The sequence below is a fragment of the Podospora pseudoanserina genome, chromosome 1 (genome assembly GCF_035222485.1).
Source record: "Podospora pseudoanserina strain CBS 124.78 chromosome 1, whole genome shotgun sequence".
Classification (NCBI taxonomy): domain Eukaryota; kingdom Fungi; phylum Ascomycota; class Sordariomycetes; order Sordariales; family Podosporaceae; genus Podospora; species Podospora pseudoanserina.
In genome coordinates this window covers 3,682,245-3,700,996 of record NC_085920.1, presented here as the reverse complement: position 1 = coordinate 3,700,996, position 18,752 = coordinate 3,682,245, and the positions used below count along the sequence as shown (strand labels likewise).

The following is an 18,752-nucleotide window of genomic DNA, read 5'->3' as shown; positions in this document are numbered from 1 at the left end:
CCCAGGGAGTCTACTAGATGACTGGCAACTCGGACCACCTTTGAAGGCCGCACAGGCCACCCAGCAAAGACCCGGCAATTAATTTGACTACTTAAGCAGCTAATCAACTTTCATAAATTAGTTAGCTGCGTACACAACTTTACTTAATCAATTACAACTTAACTACACTATAGTCAATTAAAGTATAAATAAATATAGGAAGCTTTTCTAGTAGTGATAAAGGCTCCCACGCATACTAGTTTTTATATAATAATATAGTAGTATCGTACTTTTAATTTAAAAGCATGACTTTCGTAGTGAACTTTATGCTTGAAGTCCAAAAATCTGGATGAGCTGCCCAATTAAGCCTAATAGTCTAAATTAGCTTTGGCTCAGTTAGGTGAGCAGTTAAGTGACTTAGCTTACACAGATGTCGGGGGGTGGTCCGAGTTGCCAGTCATATAGCAAAGTCCGCTTAAAGTCTCACACTATAGCCGCAGCCAAACAAGCGCAGCTGCTATCACTGCCACAGCCCTAACCCTTTTTATATAAGGTTAGACAGAGGCAAACCAATACCACCGTACTCGGAATTTTGACTTGCCATTTTTTTGGGCCTCTGCCATCCCACCTCGACAGACGACAAACCCCTGCAACTGCTCGTGTGCCTGCTCGCGAAGTTTCGAAAATAACTGGATCACATTGGGGAGGGCAGAAGGAGGTTATCGACATAGGTGGCGTCCGGCTCTAGGTAGCCCAGCGGTGACTGGGCGCGGTTGAGTTCATCTTCAACTTTGCCAGCACCCCTCCACTCATTTACACCAATGCCGAGCTAGGGACAAAGCTCTCGAGCCCCCCTTGTCAATCGCAGCCATGTTGAAATCGATACAGTCCCAACTTTTACGGTCGACCCGGCTGAGGCGACCAATATGTTCTAGCTGTTGTTTGTCCCACACGCAACGAAGATGGCTCTCGGTAGATGCTTTGGGCCCAGTGTCTGCCTTCATTCACACCCCGCCCAAGGGTTATGAACGGCATGACGACCTTTTGCTCCGCGATATTTTCGATTCGTCGACGCATTGGAAGGAGTTTTCGGCACCGCCGTACATAAACAAACCGGTCGGTCTTTTTAGGAATCAGTATCTGAGGACACCTAGTGGGTTCCTCACCTTCGCCCAGGTGAGCTTGAAGAGAGCGCGGGCCACCGTCGACAAGGTGCTATCGGCAAAGACGGTGGAGGAATATCGAGGAGTTGTTCGCCAACTTGACAGGTTGAGCGATATCCTTTGTCGAGTTCTCGATATGTGCGATTTCGTCCGTGTGACACACCCAGAGCTTCTCACCCAGCGCAGCGCCGACCAAGCCTGGGATTTGGTATATCAGTACATGAACGAGCTCAACACCATGACTGGCTTATACGATCAGCTGATCAAGGCCATGTCGAACCCCGATGTTACGTCTGTGTGGTCAGAAGAGGAAAAGGCTGTTGCTGAGGTGTTGAGGTTGGATTTCACCAAGTCTGCCGTCAACCTGAGCCAAAGGCACCGGGAGCGTTTCGTGTGGTTGTCGTCGCAAATCAGCACAGTTGGGTCTCGGTTCATCCAGGGGATGAAGCCAGAGTACCCCGAGATTACTGTGCCGAGCAGCAAGCTTATGGGCATGGACCCGGTAGAGGTCAGATTGGCCACTCGGTTTGGCCAGACCACCTTGGAGACACTGGGTTCAAAAGCCACTTTGGCGTTGCGGACGGTCAAGGATCCTGAGGTCAGGCGTGCTCTCTATCACGCTTCTCGTACAGCATCTACCCGCTCGGTAGCTATGCTCGAGCATATGGTCAAGTTGAGAGGCGAGCTCGCCGATCTCTCAGGCTTTGAGAGTTATGGCCATCTGGCTCTTCGTGATCGCATGATGGCCAAAAGCCCAGAGGCGGTGGACCAATTTCTCCGTGCCCTGGCACATAGCAACGGGCACAAAGCCAAAACAGAATTGGCCGAGCTCAGAATGTTGAAGGAGAGGGAGACAGGCAAGTCTGAGGAGGTTTACCCTTGGGATAAGGACTACTACCAGGAGGCTCTTCGAAGATCAGAGAGGGCGCCGACGCGGTCGGATGACCTCTCCGCCTACTTTTCTGTAGGCGTCGTCATGCAGGGCCTCTCCAGGCTTTTCACTCAACTGTACGGCATCAGATTTGTGCCAACGCAAACATTGCCGGGAGAGACATGGCATCCGGATGTGCGCCGCCTTGATGTCGTGTCTGATACAGATGGCGTGGTGGCTGTGTTATACTGTGATCTTTTCTACCGGCCAGACAAGTCGCCCAACCCAGCTCACTTTACGCTCCGCTGCTCACGCGAGATCTCGGCAGAGGAGGTGGACGAGATCTGGCTTGAGAGCAAACACGATCCAGATGCTCAGTCTTTCCCGACCCCGGAGCAGGCGGCGAACGACGGGATGATGTACTCCAAGCGTGGAAAGGCCGTTATGCAGCTTCCCACCATCGCCCTCGTCTGCGACTTTCCCCAGGCCGCCAGGGACCAGCCTGCTCTCCTGAACTTTTACGAGTTGGAAACGCTCTTTCATGAGATGGGCCACGCCATACACTCGATCCTAGCTCGTACCTCGTTCCAGAATGTATCTGGCACCAGGTGCGCTACAGACCTGGCGGAGCTGCCATCGACATTGATGGAGTTCTTTGCCGCCGACCCGGCCGTGCTGGAGTTATTTGCTCGGCATTACCAGACGAACGAGCCGCTTCCTTACAAGCTGGTAACTCAAAAGCTCCACCAGGCGCGGAGGTTCGAGGGTCTGGACACTGAAAACCAGATTATCATGGCAATGCTGGACCAAAGGCTTCACTCAGCTGAAGCTAATCGACCTGGGTTTGACTCTACCAAGATATTCCACCAGATTCAGAGAGAGCTCAGCAGCATGCAGCCTGATCCAGAGGACACGAGATGGCAGGGCTTTTTTGGGCATTTGTCTGGGTACGGAAGCACTTACTACAGCTATCTGTTCGACAAGGTGCTGGCCCAACGGGTTTGGGACGTGGTATTTTCCGGTGGCGCAAACGGCTTGGCGCTAGATAGACAAAACGGGGAGAGGCTTAAGGAGAGCCTCCTCAAGTGGGGCGGCGGTCGTGACCCATGGACATGCCTCTCTGATGTTTTGAAGGACGAGAGGCTGGCTGATGGCGGAGAGAAGGCCATGGCTTTGGTGGGCAGTTGGGGGGCAGGAAGTCACTAGTGGGAAGCCGGTTGTATGAATATGTATGATGTAAAAATCGCGGACGTTTATAGAAATAAATTCAAGTCCACCTCATCTTTCACATGTCTAGAACATTGGGCGGTTCTCTCAACAACGGGCTTGGGATACGGAGGAAGGGGTCTGGCTGATTTGTGGGTGATGCTGAGGCTTGACCTTACAAGATTACATGAGGTTGGGGTTCTGTTCCGGGATAGATGTGAAGTTACCTTCAGCCAGTCACCGTAACTATATTCACCAAGTAGAGACAACAAAAGATGCACAGCATTCACGCCAGGACAATACTCACATGAACAATCGTCTTGAACTGTGTTACGGTGGTTCGTCCAACTCAGGTTGAGGAGACATTTACCGAGGCAGGCATAACCCATACATAAAGCGGCACAACAAAATAATTTTAAGGTTATCGTCAAGTTGTCCGTTTCCACTCAGTAATTAGACCTGGATAGACTCGCCCTCTCTTGGATTACCTTCCACCTCCACCTAGTATGCCTGTCGTTGGGCCCGAGAGCAACCCCCCCTCCGCCATCGCCTTCACCACCACCAACTCCCATCCACTCCTTTCCATTGTCCAGTAGCATTTTCACTATATCCGTAGTTTGGCTACTATTGTCACCGTGGAGCACTGTTTGCTTCTTTCCCCAGAGCAACCCTCGCCATCTTTGGTCGTTTTACAGTGCGTAGGCCACTGTTAAACGTATCTTGCCTCCCCAGTGTATCCCCCCGTTTTTTATTTTCGTTAACATTATAACCGTCCCCATTACCATCCGTCTTTTCCCTCCTCCCCTTCTCCCCTCTCCCCTCTTCCTTCCCCTTCCTCGCTCCACACAAGCATCAATTACTTCCACGCTATCGTCGGCGAGGCGTGCGGCCCCGATGTTTGCCTAAGACGCCTCAACCACACCCGTGTTCGAAGAACCCAAGTTGGTCGCGACTCGAGCATCCTACTGGACATTCCAGCGAGAAAAAGATGTTTCCAGCGAGAGGATTTTCTTCATCAAGAAGCGGGCGCCCGACCCAGGCCAGCTCTTCACTAACACCCTTCTCAACAAATCCGACCGCAGCCGCCCCTGAACCTAATCCCCCCTTGGCAGCCATGACGACACGCCGACCGTCGGAATGGCCTCCACGGTTTACCAACTCCCCGACAGGAATGATGTCTCCATTTCCTTCGATTCCCACCAGACATGCAGCGGTTTTTGCCCCTAGTACAGTCGAACCGTCTCGTCTTCGACCCATGTTGCAACCTCGCGTCCCTCAAGCCAGACGACCCTCTAGCAATGCCGTTGGTGACACGATCATTGTTGGAAACCCAGTAGGTTCTTTCGCGATTTCCCCCTTCCGTCCGTTTGCTTTGCTTTCCATGAACTCACAACCGTGCGACCAGGCCGACATTCATCCCAGCAACCCGGAACGCGAGAGCCGGGAATCGATCAAGCGAAAGAGCCAGTCGATGAGTAGCGACTCGTCTCCTCTGACTGGTCAGTCGATTTCTGCTGCGGTCAGCAATGGTGACTCTCCAGTCCCCAACAAGAAGAGCAGGCGTGAGCATGGGCAGACGAACAATGGCCGGTCTCTTCTTAATAGCCAGTCGAACCGCCCAGAAGGGAACTACAAGGCATGCAAGCGCTGCAACTCTCTCTTTGTGCAACGGCACCTTGAGGCTGCCGACAAGACTGTCCCCTACCACGAGCGCACAAATCTGTTCTGCGCCCGCTGTTTCATGCGGCTCTATATCTGCGAAACAAGGTTCGAAATGACCGACCTCGAGGCCCGATGCGGACAATTTGATGATGATGCCAACGATGGCATCCATGAAAATTGGGCAATCCGGGTTATGATTCGGTCGTTGTCCAATAAAGGTCACAAGATCGTCAAGGCGGCTACAACTCCCAAGACCAAAGAGTTGTTGGAAGAGCAAGAGTGGACAAGAATCATTTCCCATCTCGACAGAACCCTCAATTGGAATGCCGAGAATGATATAGATCTGGAGCTTGATTGGAAAGAGTGGAGGACCAACGCACATCGATGGATCGGTATTGCCACCACGAAGCTGCTGCTCACTTTCTTCGATCAGGAGACCCGGCGAGATTCGGATTGGAAATGGTGAGCTTTTCCATCTCTTCCCCACCCCTCATTCCTTTTGTCTCTGTCTGCGTGCTGCGACTAATGGTGGTGACAGCGGCGGTTATTGCTCGCATTGCGAGCACTTTCCAGGACAGCCTTTGGGGCATTTTCCTGAGAGGGTTGTCTGGGGCAATTTTCCCGAGAGGGGTGCCTTGGGTCCTGAGCAGTCTTCGCAGCACTGGACCGAGGACGATAAACTGTCGAACCTCACTTGGGACGAGTGGCTCGCCGATTATGATAAGTCGAAGGGGTATGATCAGGCCATGATAGACAATCTTGCCGCCCTGGATAGTCAACCCTAGTGGCGCGTCGATTTTGTCTTTGGGTAGCCTCTTGCCTTGAGTTGGGCTTCGGGGCAAAGTTGATTTGCGGTTTCATTTTCTTGCGTTTTTTCGCTTGATCCTTTTGTGGTGAAGGGTGGGGGGTGGGGAGGGGGGGGTGGTTGTTCAAAGGAAGTTTTAGTTCCTTGACGGGTTCTCTTTCGGTCTTGGATTGGGGTTCTTTGTTGGCTTTGAGATACCCGTGATTTCACACTCTGATTTTTAACGACAATACCCGCTATACCGCCGGCGGTAGCCTTGAACAGCATTTTCTACGCTGTATCATAGGCATTAGCTTTTCGTTTATGTTTTGTTCTTGTTTTCGGGATGGAATATGGTTGTACTTTATGTGTTGTTATCGATTGGTGTGGTAACAGGTGTGGTATTTTGTATTTTGTTTGTTTTTCTCGTTTTGTTTCAGTGCTTTGGGATCTGGTATGCGCTGCTTAGGCGATTAGAAAGCCCGAAAAGGGATAATCTTGATAAATAATACTGGGGATGGGTGGTCACCGAGGAGAGCAGCATGGCCGGCCGAAGGGGGGATCTTTGGGAGGAGCACGCCTGGCGACAGATTGTGGTCAGCAACACTCGAGAGTGCAAGAAGGGGAGAGAAAATGAAGCGGAAATAATCACCAAAAAAAGGTGGAAGGGAGGGAAATGGCGAGGGAAATGGTCGGGACTCTGAGGATGTTTCTCTTTTTGTTTTTTTTTCCAGGATAGAAAGATGGGCATGAAATGGGTAGACAAAACGGGGAAGGATGAATAGAACGAAAGACTTACCAGAGGTTTGGATACCTTATAGAGTCCCCAATAGAGCAATAGAGTCCCAAGGATAAAATAGGAGAGAACCTTTACGTGAGCCCCCTGTTTATTTACCCAAGGTCCCCCCCCACCCCTCCCCCAAAAGACAAAGAGGTAGCTCCCCTGAGTATCGTTTATAACTATTAGGCGTTAGAAGATAGTTAATAGGCCTTTCAAGATAGTTTAAAGGCTTCTTGTTTTTCTTTCAAGGCCTTTGACTGTATTGTAAAGAGGGTGAGTAAATAGGCAGAGAGAGGGGGCGCTGGTAAGATGAATAGGGGACTCCGTAATGGTTCTCTTCACAAGAGAGGCATGTTTCTGGTTTTGGCGGTCAAAAAGATGTTTGCGATTGGCTTGGTGATGGTGATGGTGATGTGACATGTCTAACTCAAGATGAAAGAAGGGTCGAGGGGGAAAGAGGTGGTTGTTTCTGGTCGGGTGTTGGCCACTACATTTGAGATATGATTTTGTGGTGTGCCATTCGGTTTGATTTGAGGGTGTTGAATGTCACAGGATGGTAAAATGGTTTCACGGTTGAGGCACGATATACAACAGGTGATGTGGAGAGGTTTAAGTTTTGTTGTTTATTCTTTTTTGCTATCTATGCGGTCTATGGGTCACATGGAGCGAAGAAGAAAATTCTGTGCCAACTTAAAAAGGGGAAATTTTGGATAGTAATTTCGACAGCTATCTGTGGGTGGTGGTGAAACTGGCGTGGCTGTGTTTGGCGTTGGAACAGTGCCCAGGGATAGTGTGCTATGGCTATTCGCACTGGGGGAAGGGTTTGAAGTGTTGAAGATGTTCGTAGAAATGGTGATATTGGGTGGAGGGAAAGGGGGGGATATGGATATGGAAACTAGATAGGAAAGATGGGGGTCAAGAATGGGGAGTGAGTGGTCAACAAGAGGTATGAACTGATGGGATGGATGGGCAAGGAGATGACGTAAAGAGAGCTGTTCAACAGTCTGGTCTTGCCATGAAAGGTAAGCCAGATCATAGACGTAGGATGGGGTCTTTTTCTTCCCTTGATCCTGACATGGGCATATACATACATAACCCCCCCCTAAACCAGGATCCCTGTCCCGGTGGTTGCCCCGCCGTTGTCACCCCCTTTGTTTACTGTCCCGGTACGCAGGGGCGATTTAAGCTTGATCCGCCAATATAGCCTGTGGCTTGCGAGCTCCACACACTCCGCAAATTCCAACGTCGCCCGCATTGCGATACTTTGTCCCGGTACACGTCGTGCTGGTACATGCCCAGGAGTCGGAAACCCTCGCTGGGTTGAGGACATTGCTGCATATGGCGCAAATGGCGGATATTGGCTCGTTGTCAAAGGAGCAAGTTGGGCACTTGGTCGGTTTAGTTGTGGCAGTGGTGAGTAATGGCGCTGATGTTTTCAGTTTAAGAGGCTGAGGTTGCTCTGCTTTCGGGTGTAATAGTTTGGTATTTGACGACTGTGCCTGGACTTTCGGTTTTGGTACTGGTGGTCTCTTTTCTGATGAGGTGTCTGGCTTTATCGGTGTCGGTTTGACCGAGTTGAGAATCAACGACCCAGTTCCAGGCTCTTTCTTGATCCTCCCAAAATTCTGCAACTCCCGCAGTTCATCCTGCGCATCCTGATCATTGGGATTCTCGTCGTCGCAAACCTTCACCATCCCCTGCCCTTTCCCGTCAAGCAATTTCTTCCCATCAAAGTCAACCGCATCCGGACCCTGGCTCACATCCTCCTCATATTCATCCCCACTATCCGTCTCCTCCTCCTCCTCCTCTTTCTTCACCTCCCCCTCCCCCTTCCCCCCCTGTTCCAACCTCGCCAAAGCAGCCGCAGCCCTCAACTCCCTCCCTCTCCCACTCCCTGCCACCCTCGGCTTCCCCTTCACCTTCTTCCCTTTTTCCAACTCCTTTTTCACCGCCTCATCCTCCCCAAGCTTCTCCCCTCCCGCCCCAAACTTCTTGAGTATCCTCCTCTCCCTCTGCTCCCTCCAATCAACCTTCACCTTCCTCTTCCTTCCCCGCCTCCTACTCCGATACGTCCCACCACACAAATGCTCCGGCAACTCCTCCCCCTCCCCAACCGCATTCCTCTCCCACTCCCCCGTACTCAACAACGCGCCCCTACCCCAAAGCCCCTCCCCTGTGAAACCCCTCTGCCACAACCCTCTCAGCTCATCAGCAAACTGGTTGCGAACCTGCCAGAAAGCCTTGGAATGATTCATCTGCTTGTTGTGGGCGAGCTCATGCATCATGACCATTTGAACATAGTTGAAGGGGAGCCAACGACCCGAATGGGATTTGAGGACTAGCTGGATTACCTCGCCGGCGTTGAAGTTGCGGCCGACAAATTCACGGTTGGGGGGGAATTCTTCTAAAGAGGTGACCGAGAGGTGGTGTTGGCGCATTATGGGGACTAATGGAAAAGGGGGTGGTTAGTTAGTGTGAGGGTTGGAGGTTAGGGTTAGGCATGCGTTGAGTTGAGAGGATGGGGTTGAAGTTAAGAGATTCTTCTGGCGCGAAGGGATGGGGAACTCACCGCATTGCGCAGCTATTCGCTCGAGGAAATCCTGAGCGATAGCTTCATGGGGCCCGGGGATGGGCTTGATGAAGATGATGCGGTCGTTGGGTTGGGATTTCTTGGCGTTGAGGCGTTGGATGCCGAGGGGCATTTTGTGGTCAGAGGTGGGAGTCGATGGTGTTGTTGCTTGCAAGAAAAGGTGAGAGTGAGGGTGATATACAATGAAATGTTAAGTCGATTATGTAAATCTATGTACAGCAGTTTGATGAAAAAAGTTGACGGGTGAATACAACGGGTGGTGAGTTGATGGACGAGATGAGAGCCTGCGAAACCAGTTCGAAGGCGACAGGACAATGAGACGCGTTGATGAGTGACACCAAGTCATGTGATTCCCCAATCTTGACCACTTCGATGCAAAACCACGTTAAACCCTAACCCTTGCCAACCCCTTTGCTTTTAAGCTATGCTGACGAGACTAACCCAATACCATTCGAGAATCAAGGGTCATTTATTTGAAAATTTGGCAATTCTTCTAGCATATGGAAAAGTCTCGACTTGTGATACGAACTCTTCACCGCATCCAACACCTGTCCAAAATCACAAAAGAGACATCTCTATTTTCCTTCACATCCCCTAAGCTCAAGCATTCCCCAACTCAAACCCAACACTCCCACCCCACCTCGCCGCCCCAAGACAAATCCCCCTCAACCCGCCCGTAGGACAAGCCTCCCTAGCCGCCTGCACACACATTTGCCACCTCTCCCTACTAACATTGATACTCTGCCTCTCGTTCACGCTCTTCAGCCGAAAAACTGCCGTCCCGACCTTTGCTTCTGTTGCCTTCAGCCCGTCCTGGCAGTACTGACCTCTGCCCGTGCCAGCTATACTCCCGTTGCAAATCTGGAGCGAGGCAGCGGCTTCGTCATGAGCAACAATATGCCTACAGTTTATTAGCCACCTACACCAACTAAAGATAAGGGGCGGGAGGAGGGGAGAACATACGCCTTTCTGTCCAGGCAGACAACATCCTTGACTATAGACCTCGGATTGGCAAGGGCGTACTGCTGTCTCCGGATATGCAGCACCTCATAATACGACTGAGGCACTATCGCGCGGCGGGCAACATGAGAATAAGTTTCGAACCAGCGGGGTTTTGGCGCTGTAGTAGGGGCCGAGAGGGCGCCGAGAGGGGAGAAAGTGAGGAGGAGGAGGACCGCAAGGGTGGTGGTGAGGAGTTTGGGGAACATCCTTTGCCGCTCAAGTGGGAGAAGCTGTCGTTGCTTGTCGGGGTAGTTCTTCAAAAAGGCTGGAGATGGACAACCACAACAACAACAACAACGGCAAGATGGAAGATAAAGAAACCAAAAGGAAAAAAAAAGGCCACAGACCCAGCCGGCAAGAAACGAAAAAAAAAAAAAGAAGGATTCAAGAAAAGAACAATGATGCCAGCATCGGTGATTGACCCCAACCACGAAACAAAAAAAAGGATTCGTGGGATGCCGTCGGAAGTTCAAGCAAATGGCGAACTCGAGGATGTAAGATGAACAGATACAAGTCCAAAAAGAACCCGGGGGAGACCAGGTGGTTTTCCTTCACAACAACTACCCATGCCATACCAGGGATCACCGAACTACGGAGATCTCCAGGTAAGCGGCGATGATCAACCGTTCAATCTGTAACATCCCACTAACATACTCCCCTTGCCATCAGAGGGGTTGGTGGTAATGGAAACCTATGAAACCTTCTTACTTTTCCATACAGCCAGAGCCCAAGAGCCAAGGGATGGGGGGGATGGCGTGGCAAAAGGGGGGGTGGTAGGGGGTTGAAACATAGCTCGGCCGGAGAATTTGTGATGATCTTATTGGTCCATTCTCTTTCGACCCTCCCCCCATGCTTTAACTTGACTGCAACGACAACTGATAAGATGCGCAGAAAGGTTTGCTTGAATTGATCTTCATCATCATAAAATCCGGTAAGAAAATTGGCCTGACCTGTATATCGGTTTCCAGATCGAGTCAAATAACAATCGCAGGACCAGTGCGCAATCCAGGGCGATGGAGAGTAATGACAAGTGAGAACCACGGACCATGAGCTCCGACCACCACCTCACCTTCCAATACCTCTCAAAAGCCCGAGAGCTCCAGAGCCACTCGTTGACAGCTTCCACTTTGAGCACTTTACAGATCTGCGACTTGCGCAGATCGTCTGCTCTACATGATACCTCTTCAATATCTCCGAACTGCAGAATATCAAGGTAAGTGGGGGGTGGGGGGGTTCAACGAGGCCATGTTTGTCAAAATGTTTTGATATTTTTGGTGTAGTTGTCTTTATATTTTACATTGCCAGCACTCTATGTCTACATGTCTACCATGATGACTTAAGCCAGCTCCAACTCAACGCCCCAGTCTAGAGATGACTTGAAATGCTTTTGAATCCTGCCTCATCCATTCGTCAGGCTAACCATCTTCTTCATAGTCCTCGTGTCGACATTTACGAACTCTTCGTGTTCTCCTTCACCCAAGCAGCGACATCCTCACGGTCGCGCTCGACCCAGGAGATCTTGGAGCGAATGGCGTCCAGGCTCTGCGCAAGAGACTGGTCGAATCCGTTGGTGCTCTTGTCAGCGAAGAACTGCTCAACCTTGGCAAGCTGCTCCTTCTTCGTGAAGCTAGACGTGAAGATAGTCACCATGGTACCGAGCATAGACAGCGCAGGAGGGAGCTTCTCGACAAGCTTCTCCCAGTTCTGCGTCATCCACTCATATAAGGCCTCGATACCCTCGGGATGGCTACGCAGACCAGCAGTCGGCATGTAGATATCCTGGTCCTTGACCTCACCGCTGAACAGGAGATCCAAAGTTCTCTTGATCAGCTCGGGATCCTTGGCACGGCCGAGGCAGCGCAGGGCAGTGTTGCGCTCATCACTGTTGGTAGACTTGCGGTAGAAGTCGAGGACGGCGTCGTACTAACAACACAGTCAGCATCCATCATAGACAAGAGGGGACAAAACAACGTACCTCCTCCTTGCCACCGTGCTTCAGCGCCATACTAAAGACGCTGCCCCTAATGTTGGGGTGCACAGCAGACCGGTCACCGGCCATGTACTTCTTGAACATCTCCTTGGCCGTATCGATGATCTTCTGGTCCCCGGACAGACCAGCACTTCCGAAGAGCATAGCCTTGAACTGCTGCTCAATATGACCATCCTTCTCGGAGAATTCCCAGCCAAGTTGGTGCGCCTTAGCACTAACAAGTTCGCGCAGGAAAGCCTCCAGGCCGTCGCGGACAGCCTTGTCCTCGAACATCCAGGCACTCTGAACTGAGGCAACGCGACCAATGATCTCGTTCCAGACAACGAACTCGGTCTCTGTCTCGAATCCCTTGAGGAGATTCAGGACTCCAGACGTCTTTTGGTAGCCAGAGGTGGCCAAAGCACCGGCATCGGCAATCATACCGGCACGGTCCTCCACGCTGAGAAGACCGTTCTTGGCAGCCTCGCCAAGCTTGGCGAGACGCTCAGGGGAGTAAGAGGTGCGGTACAGACCGGTGTGGTTGGCGTTGAGCTTGAAAAAGTCGTTGTTGGGCACCTTGAAGGTGTCCTCACGCTTGCTCAAAGTTTGCGACTCGTCAATACCATCCTTGGTGCGGAGACCCAAGAAGACGGGATAGATGACCCTGTCCTCTTCGGGCTTGGTGTCGCCAGTGCGCAGGAAGCGGTTCTGCTTCAGCTTGATGGTGTTGTTGCCCTTCTCCTCGACGGTCACAACAGGGTAGCCGATGTTCTTGGTCCACACCTGCATAACATCCTCGACGCCCTTTCCGCTGGCCTCAGCAAGAGACGCCCAGAGGTCTCCGGTCTGGGTGTTGCCGTAGGCGTGCTTCTTGAGATAACGTCTGACACCCTCCAGGAAGGTATCTTCGCCAAGGTAGGTTGAGATCATGCGCAGGACGCAAGAGCCCTTGGAGTAAGAAATGGCATCGAAGATCTGGTTGATCTCGTCGGCTCGCTTGACAGGCACCTCAATGGGGTGACTGCTGCGGAGGGAGTCCAAAGACAGGGCGCGCTGAAGGTTGTCGACAACATACGTCTCCCAGACCTTCCACTCGGGGTAGAAGATGTTGCAGGAATACCACGAGGCCCAGGTAGCGAAGCCCTCGTTGAGCCACAAGCCATCCCACCAATCCATAGTGACAAGGTTACCAAACCATTGGTGAGCCAGCTCGTGCTGAACAACCTCAGCAACACGCTCCTTGGTCGCCGCGCCACTGGCCTTTTCATCCAGCAGCAAATCGACAACACGGTACGTCACCAGACCCCAGTTCTCCATGGCGCCCTGAGCGAAATCGGGGATAGCGATCTGGTCCATCTTGGGCAAGGGGAACTCGATGCCAAAGACCTTCTCGTAGAACGCGAGAGTCTTGGCAGCGAGGTTGAGTGAGAAGCGACCATGCTCAATATCTTGGCCAGGGGGAGCATACACACGGACGGGGACACGGAACTCGTTGGTCTCGATGTAGTTCAGCTCACCAACAACAAAAGCCACAAGGTATGTGGACATGAGTGGTGACTTGTTGAAGGTGACGGCCTTCTTGGCGGCATTGGTCTGCTTCGACTGGACCTCTGTCTCGCCAGAAACATCCATGTTGCTGAGGCAGGTCAAGTTCTTGTCGGCAATGAGCGTGACTGTGAACTCGGCCTTGAGTGAAGGCTCGTCAAAGCAAGGGAAAGAGCGGCGAGCATCGGTAGGTTCCATCTGGCTGACGGCAAGAAGACCCTGGGAGCCGTCCTCCTTCTTGTAAGTCGAACGGTAGAAACCGGCCATCTTGTCGTTCAGCTGACCAGTGAACTTGATCTCAAGCTGGGCCTTCTTGCCTTTGGGGACTTCATTGTCAAAGTCAAACGTGGTGACTTGGGTGGTCTCATTGTATGAGATCTTGGGCGAGGAGCTGTGTTTATTGTGAGCTTTGGTGGCCCATTCAGGGGCGGAACGAGCATTGTTGGCGGGGTATGGAACCTACCTGACAGTCTGCCCCTCGGAGCTGACAGTGGCACTGTGCACGTCAAGCTCAAGGGTATGAAGAGAAATGGACTTGGAGTCCTCGGCCACATCGAGGTCAATCACGACAGTGCCGTCGAAGGTGAAGTCCTTGAAGTTGGGCTCGAGAGTAACATGATAGTGCCGTGGGATGACGTTGGTGGGGAGCAGCTCACGAGCTGCCACATTGACCCCACTAGCCACATCGGCTTGGGCGTGAGTTCTGCACATGTTGTGACGGCGGTATGAGCAGTGCCGGACTGGTGGACGAGCTGCTAGGCGAGCTGTTCGCTGGGTCAAAAGAGGGCGTTGGGAAGTGGAAGTTGCTGTTTTCGAAGTGAGGGTGGCAGTAGCAGTAGAAGTGGCAGAGTAAGACCGCCGTGGTGAGACTGAGACTGATGAGGGTGATGATGAGTGACTGCGGGGTGGTTTAGCAAATCCGCTTGGGCCTTAGTACTTCCTAGAAGGGGGAGCGGGTCCCGTCAGAGGCGACCTTCCAGTTGCATACCGTGAAGTAAAACTCTGCGCTGTTCTTCTCAACGGTGCAAGTCCTAGATGTCTCCGGGCTCCCTGGCTGGCTGTTGGCCGTGCTGCAACGCAAGAACGGAACATGATGGAAAAGAAGAGAGTGAAAGAGAGACGAAAAGCAACAATTTTATGTACAATGAGCCTAACTATCGCACCTTCCTTACGTGCGGTGCTCGTCAGAAGGCTCTTTCCTGCAAACTCCCAAATTGATGCACCTTGGTGGCCTGTAAAGGCGGGCAATCTGGTTGAGCACAGGCCTCCTTTTCCGCCCCTTCCTGCTGACTGACCACGCAAGAAGCTATTAGACCATTTTAGGCAGGCGGTCAGGAGCAACTTCATCTCTCAACTCTTGGTCAGATGGGAGCACGTAATGGTGAAGCTATTATGTTCCGGATGACTTTTTGTTAGGTATGGCTGCTAGATATTTGTTTAATCTGTTGATCTTTGCCTCTGGTCTGCCAATAGCTATAGTTGGGAAAATTGGCGTTGACGGATCCCGCCAGATGTTTGTTGTAGGTCGGATCCCGCTGGACGATATTTTTTCTTCAGGAGCACAACACACGGGAGCTTGCCAGCAATATGAGACTCTGTAACCTTCCGGGACACTTGTACGGAGTTCCGTGGCTGACCGCAGAAATGAAGATCATGACAGAACTCGAGAAAAGCACCCCAACCCTCTTAGTGAAGTGATAAGGTCATACATGGGATATTTGCTCAAGACAGAGTGCCAAAGCCTTCTCATCGCTACATTCTTGGGAGAGCTTTCATATCAATGCTTCGATCTTGATTCAAGGGGTCTTTGGAAGCTTCTCGACAAGAGCTGAGCTCTTCGTCTGTTGGGGTGGACCTGGCCAGTGCTGTGATCCACTTGTTGACGTCTTAAAACTTGGGCTGCGGGGTAGCTCAACCAGTTGTCAGTCTGGCCATGGAGGGGCAACCGTCTTATCCATCACGATCAAAAAAGGTTGACATCGGCCGGGGCGGATGCGAGCAGACAACTCGCCCGTGCAAAGCCGCCGCAAACTTTGCAGCAAGGCGACGGGACCTCCATGTGCTTGGGTGGGGGTCTCCAGCTGTGACTGTTGTGAAAAGGATGTTTGACTATTTGCAATTCAACACCCCACGCCATCCCACCGGACTGTCAGGGATGAAGCTCCGACAACGGATTCGTAGAAGAATAGAATTGAAGTCGCCCGCGCCGAACAGGGACGGCCTGACCGGGCGAGAGACAACCGTCCTCTCGGCCACTCGATCCGCCCACATGCAGCCCCATGGTTGGCAATTGACATTGGTTGGGCATTAGGGCAGGGATGGTGTAGCATGTAGACGGTACACACCGAGAGCTTTCCTGCCCTCGACCTGCGAGGTGCTTCCGATATGGCAAACCCTTGGCAGTCACTAACCAGAGGGGGGTTCTCGCTACCTACCTTCGACCAGGGATCACCCCACCAGACGACCTGCCCCTCCCTCCGTCTCTGCTCACCCAAAAGCTTCCACCTCCAGCCCCAAGTGCATCATCTTGATTCTCTTCCCTCTTCCATCTTCACTCTTCCCATCCTCGCCCTACAACATCGAGAGACCTTCCACCACTCATTAGTCCATCAAACCTCAGGTACGTATGTCCAGGGCATCATCCGATGGCCTCCTGTCCTGTTTTGTCGTCCCATATCACCTCCACGCCGTGGCACCTCAAGCTCTGCCACCATCCAGCTCCCGTGGATTCGCGCGTTGGGTGACGAACCACCCAGTCTTGCGGGATATTCCACGAACCTGGTCTGTCCTAGCTTGCAATTGAGCGACTTTTGGGACCTTGATACCAACCAACACGTCAACAATTCTTCAACCTTTCCTCCTTCCCTCCAAACATACCCTTTCCCGCCACCCGCCAGCCTTGCTTTTCACCTACCACAAGTCCGTCCTTGACCGCTCCCGTACTCCGGCAGACCCCATAGCCAACAGATAACTGATTATCTCCCATCAGAAAATCATCCACAATGGGTATCACCAAGGTTCACGCTCGTTACGTCTACGACTCTCGTGGCAACCCCACCGTCGAGGTCGATGTCGTGACCGAGGAGACTGGCCTCGCCCGCGCCATCGTGCCATCTGGTGCCTCCACCGGTTCGTCTTACCCAAATACCCCCGTCGAGGAGAAGCCATATCTGACAGACACGGTGGAATATAGGTCAGCACGAGGCTTGCGAGCTCCGTGACGGCGACAAGACCCACTGGGCTGGCAAGGGTGTTCTCCAGGCCGTCAAGAACGTCAACGAGGTCATTGGCCCCGCGCTCATCAAGGAGAAGATTGACGTCAAGGACCAGAGCAAGGTCGACGAGTTCCTCCTCAAGCTCGACGGTACCCCCAACAAGACCAAGCTCGGTGCCAACGCCATCCTCGGTGTCAGTTTGGCTGTCGCCAAGGCCGGTGCTGCCGAGAAGGGTGTCCCTCTCTACGCTCACGTCTCCGACCTTGCCGGCACCAAGAAGCCCTATGTCCTCCCCGTTCCCTTCATGAACGTCCTCAACGGCGGGTTAGTTGCTCTGCTGGCCGCTATCATGCGTTATCAAACATGTGCTGACATCCCTCGATAGTTCCCACGCCGGTGGCCGTCTTGCCTTCCAAGAGTTCATGATCGTTCCTTCCGCCGCCCCCTCTTTCTCCGAGGCCATGCGCCAGGGTGCTGAGGTGTACCAGAAGCTCAAGGGCCTCGCCAAGAAGAAGTACGGCCAGTCCGCTGGCAACGTCGGTGACGAGGGTGGTGTTGCTCCCGATATCCAGAGCGCCGAGGAGGCCCTCGAGCTCATCACCGAGGCCATTGAGGCCGCTGGCTACACTGGCCAGATCAAGATCGCCATGGATGTCGCCTCCAGCGAGTTCTACAAGGAGGACGCCAAGAAGTACGATCTCGACTTCAAGAACCCCGAGAGCGACCCCTCCAAGTGGCTCACCTACGAGGAGTTGGCTGCCCTCTACTCCGACCTCTGCAAGAAGTACCCCATCATCTCCATCGAGGACCCCTTCGCTGAGGATGACTGGGAGGCCTGGAGCTACTTCTACAAGACCCAGGGCGAGTCCATCCAGATCGTTGCTGACGACTTGACCGTCACCAACCCTCTCCGCATCAAGAAGGCCATTGAGCTCAAGGCTTCCAACGCCCTTCTCCTCAAGGTCAACCAGATCGGTACCCTTACCGAGTCCATCCAGGCCGCCAAGGACTCCTATGCCGATGGCTGGGGCGTCATGGTTTCTCACCGCTCTGGTGAGACCGAGGATGTCACCATCGCCGACATTGCCGTCGGTATCCGCTCCGGCGAGATCAAGACCGGCGCTCCCTGCAGATCGGAGCGCCTGGCCAAGCTTAACCAGATTCTCCGCATCGAGGAGGAGCTTGGCGAGAACGCCGTGTATGCCGGCGAGAACTTCCGCAAGTCCATCAACTTGTAAGGTGGACGCGGTGGGATGCCTCGGGGGGAATCGGAACCCAGAGGGACGGGGTCTGGTGATTTGTTGGTAACAGGTTTACCTCGGGTCAAAAGATGTCTGAGATGACTTATGAAAAGGGTGACGAAGCCTTAGAAAGCAGGGAAATACCAATGTGAATTCTTTTTCAAAGTCCAAGCTTGGATGGATCCTCTTTCGGAAACTTGCGGGGTGGTCGTGGACCACATTGCCGGCATGACCTCTCAAGGTTCTCGCCTATTGCCGTGGTTTGCCGGCCATGACATGTAACTCCACAAAAAGGGCTGACATTTGGCAGGCTGCAGGGCTAGACATATCCAAGACTCGACTACAGTCTATTACCGGAGATCGGTGATTATTTACCCTGAGCCTGTGGAGCTTGTTGATTCTCTCACCTGCCTCGAGGCGATCGGTGGTAGTTTATGTGTCACTACTGGTCCAGCAACCCATCACATGATGACTCCTGAAGGCCAAACCCCTCCTCTATAGTCCGCTTGGTTCACTTCAAAGTCCTCTCCCACAAGTCCCCTTCTTTTTCGGCCTTCCTCTTAGGAGGTACGATAACCGGTTGTCCATCATCTCTAACCCCGATCACAGCAAGAATGGCACCCCAAGAACGCCGGGAAATGCCTTTTGTATATTCTCTAGTAAAAAGGACATTTCCCATCCCAAAGACGCCCCAGTATTCACAACCATTTCCGTGATCTTTCGATAGAACCTCAGCCGATTTGG

General features: G+C 52.5%; 5 protein-coding genes across 5 annotated transcripts; 2 read left to right on the top strand and 3 right to left on the bottom strand.

Annotated features, from left to right (window-relative positions):
• Window positions 1-849: 849 nt before the first annotated feature.
• Window positions 850-6,526, top strand: OCT1 (Mitochondrial intermediate peptidase; the record flags this gene model as incomplete). Its single annotated transcript, XM_062939908.1, is given in 4 exon segments — window positions 850-3,189; window positions 4,625-5,343; window positions 5,420-5,788; window positions 5,797-6,526. Coding segments are annotated over 3 exon segments (3,306 nt in total). The 3' UTR covers window positions 5,667-5,788; window positions 5,797-6,526.
• A 1,101-nt stretch (window positions 6,527-7,627) lies between these two features.
• On the bottom strand, window positions 7,628-9,317 carry QC764_110570 (uncharacterized protein; the record flags this gene model as incomplete). Its single annotated transcript, XM_062942324.1, has 2 exons — window positions 9,016-9,317; window positions 7,628-8,892 (listed from the first exon to the last, which is right to left on the bottom strand). Exons 1-2 carry the CDS (start codon window positions 9,146-9,148, stop codon window positions 7,628-7,630), a joined length of 1,398 nt encoding a protein of 465 aa, XP_062805261.1. The 5' UTR covers window positions 9,149-9,317.
• Window positions 9,318-9,495: 178 nt separating this feature from the next.
• Window positions 9,496-10,244, bottom strand: QC764_110560 (uncharacterized protein; the record flags this gene model as incomplete). Its single annotated transcript, XM_062942323.1, has 2 exons — window positions 9,496-9,937; window positions 10,000-10,244. The coding sequence occupies 2 exons, from the start codon at window positions 10,242-10,244 to the stop codon at window positions 9,637-9,639; spliced, it is 546 nt and encodes a 181-aa protein (XP_062805260.1). The 3' UTR covers window positions 9,496-9,636.
• A 1,243-nt stretch (window positions 10,245-11,487) lies between these two features.
• Window positions 11,488-18,176, bottom strand: APE2 (Aminopeptidase 2 mitochondrial; the record flags this gene model as incomplete). Its single annotated transcript, XM_062942322.1, has 3 exons — window positions 14,016-18,176; window positions 12,014-13,943; window positions 11,488-11,961 (listed from the first exon to the last, which is right to left on the bottom strand). The coding sequence occupies exons 1-3, from the start codon at window positions 14,261-14,263 to the stop codon at window positions 11,488-11,490; spliced, it is 2,652 nt and encodes an 883-aa protein (XP_062805258.1). The 5' UTR covers window positions 14,264-18,176.
• ENO1 (phosphopyruvate hydratase) lies at window positions 15,692-18,005 on the top strand (the record flags this gene model as incomplete). The annotated part of the gene is made up of 4 exons (XM_062942321.1): window positions 15,692-16,172; window positions 16,542-16,681; window positions 16,746-17,091; window positions 17,153-18,005. Exons 2-4 carry the CDS (start codon window positions 16,555-16,557, stop codon window positions 18,003-18,005), a joined length of 1,326 nt encoding a protein of 441 aa, XP_062805259.1. The 5' UTR covers window positions 15,692-16,172; window positions 16,542-16,554.
• Window positions 18,177-18,752: the final 576 nt, after the last annotated feature.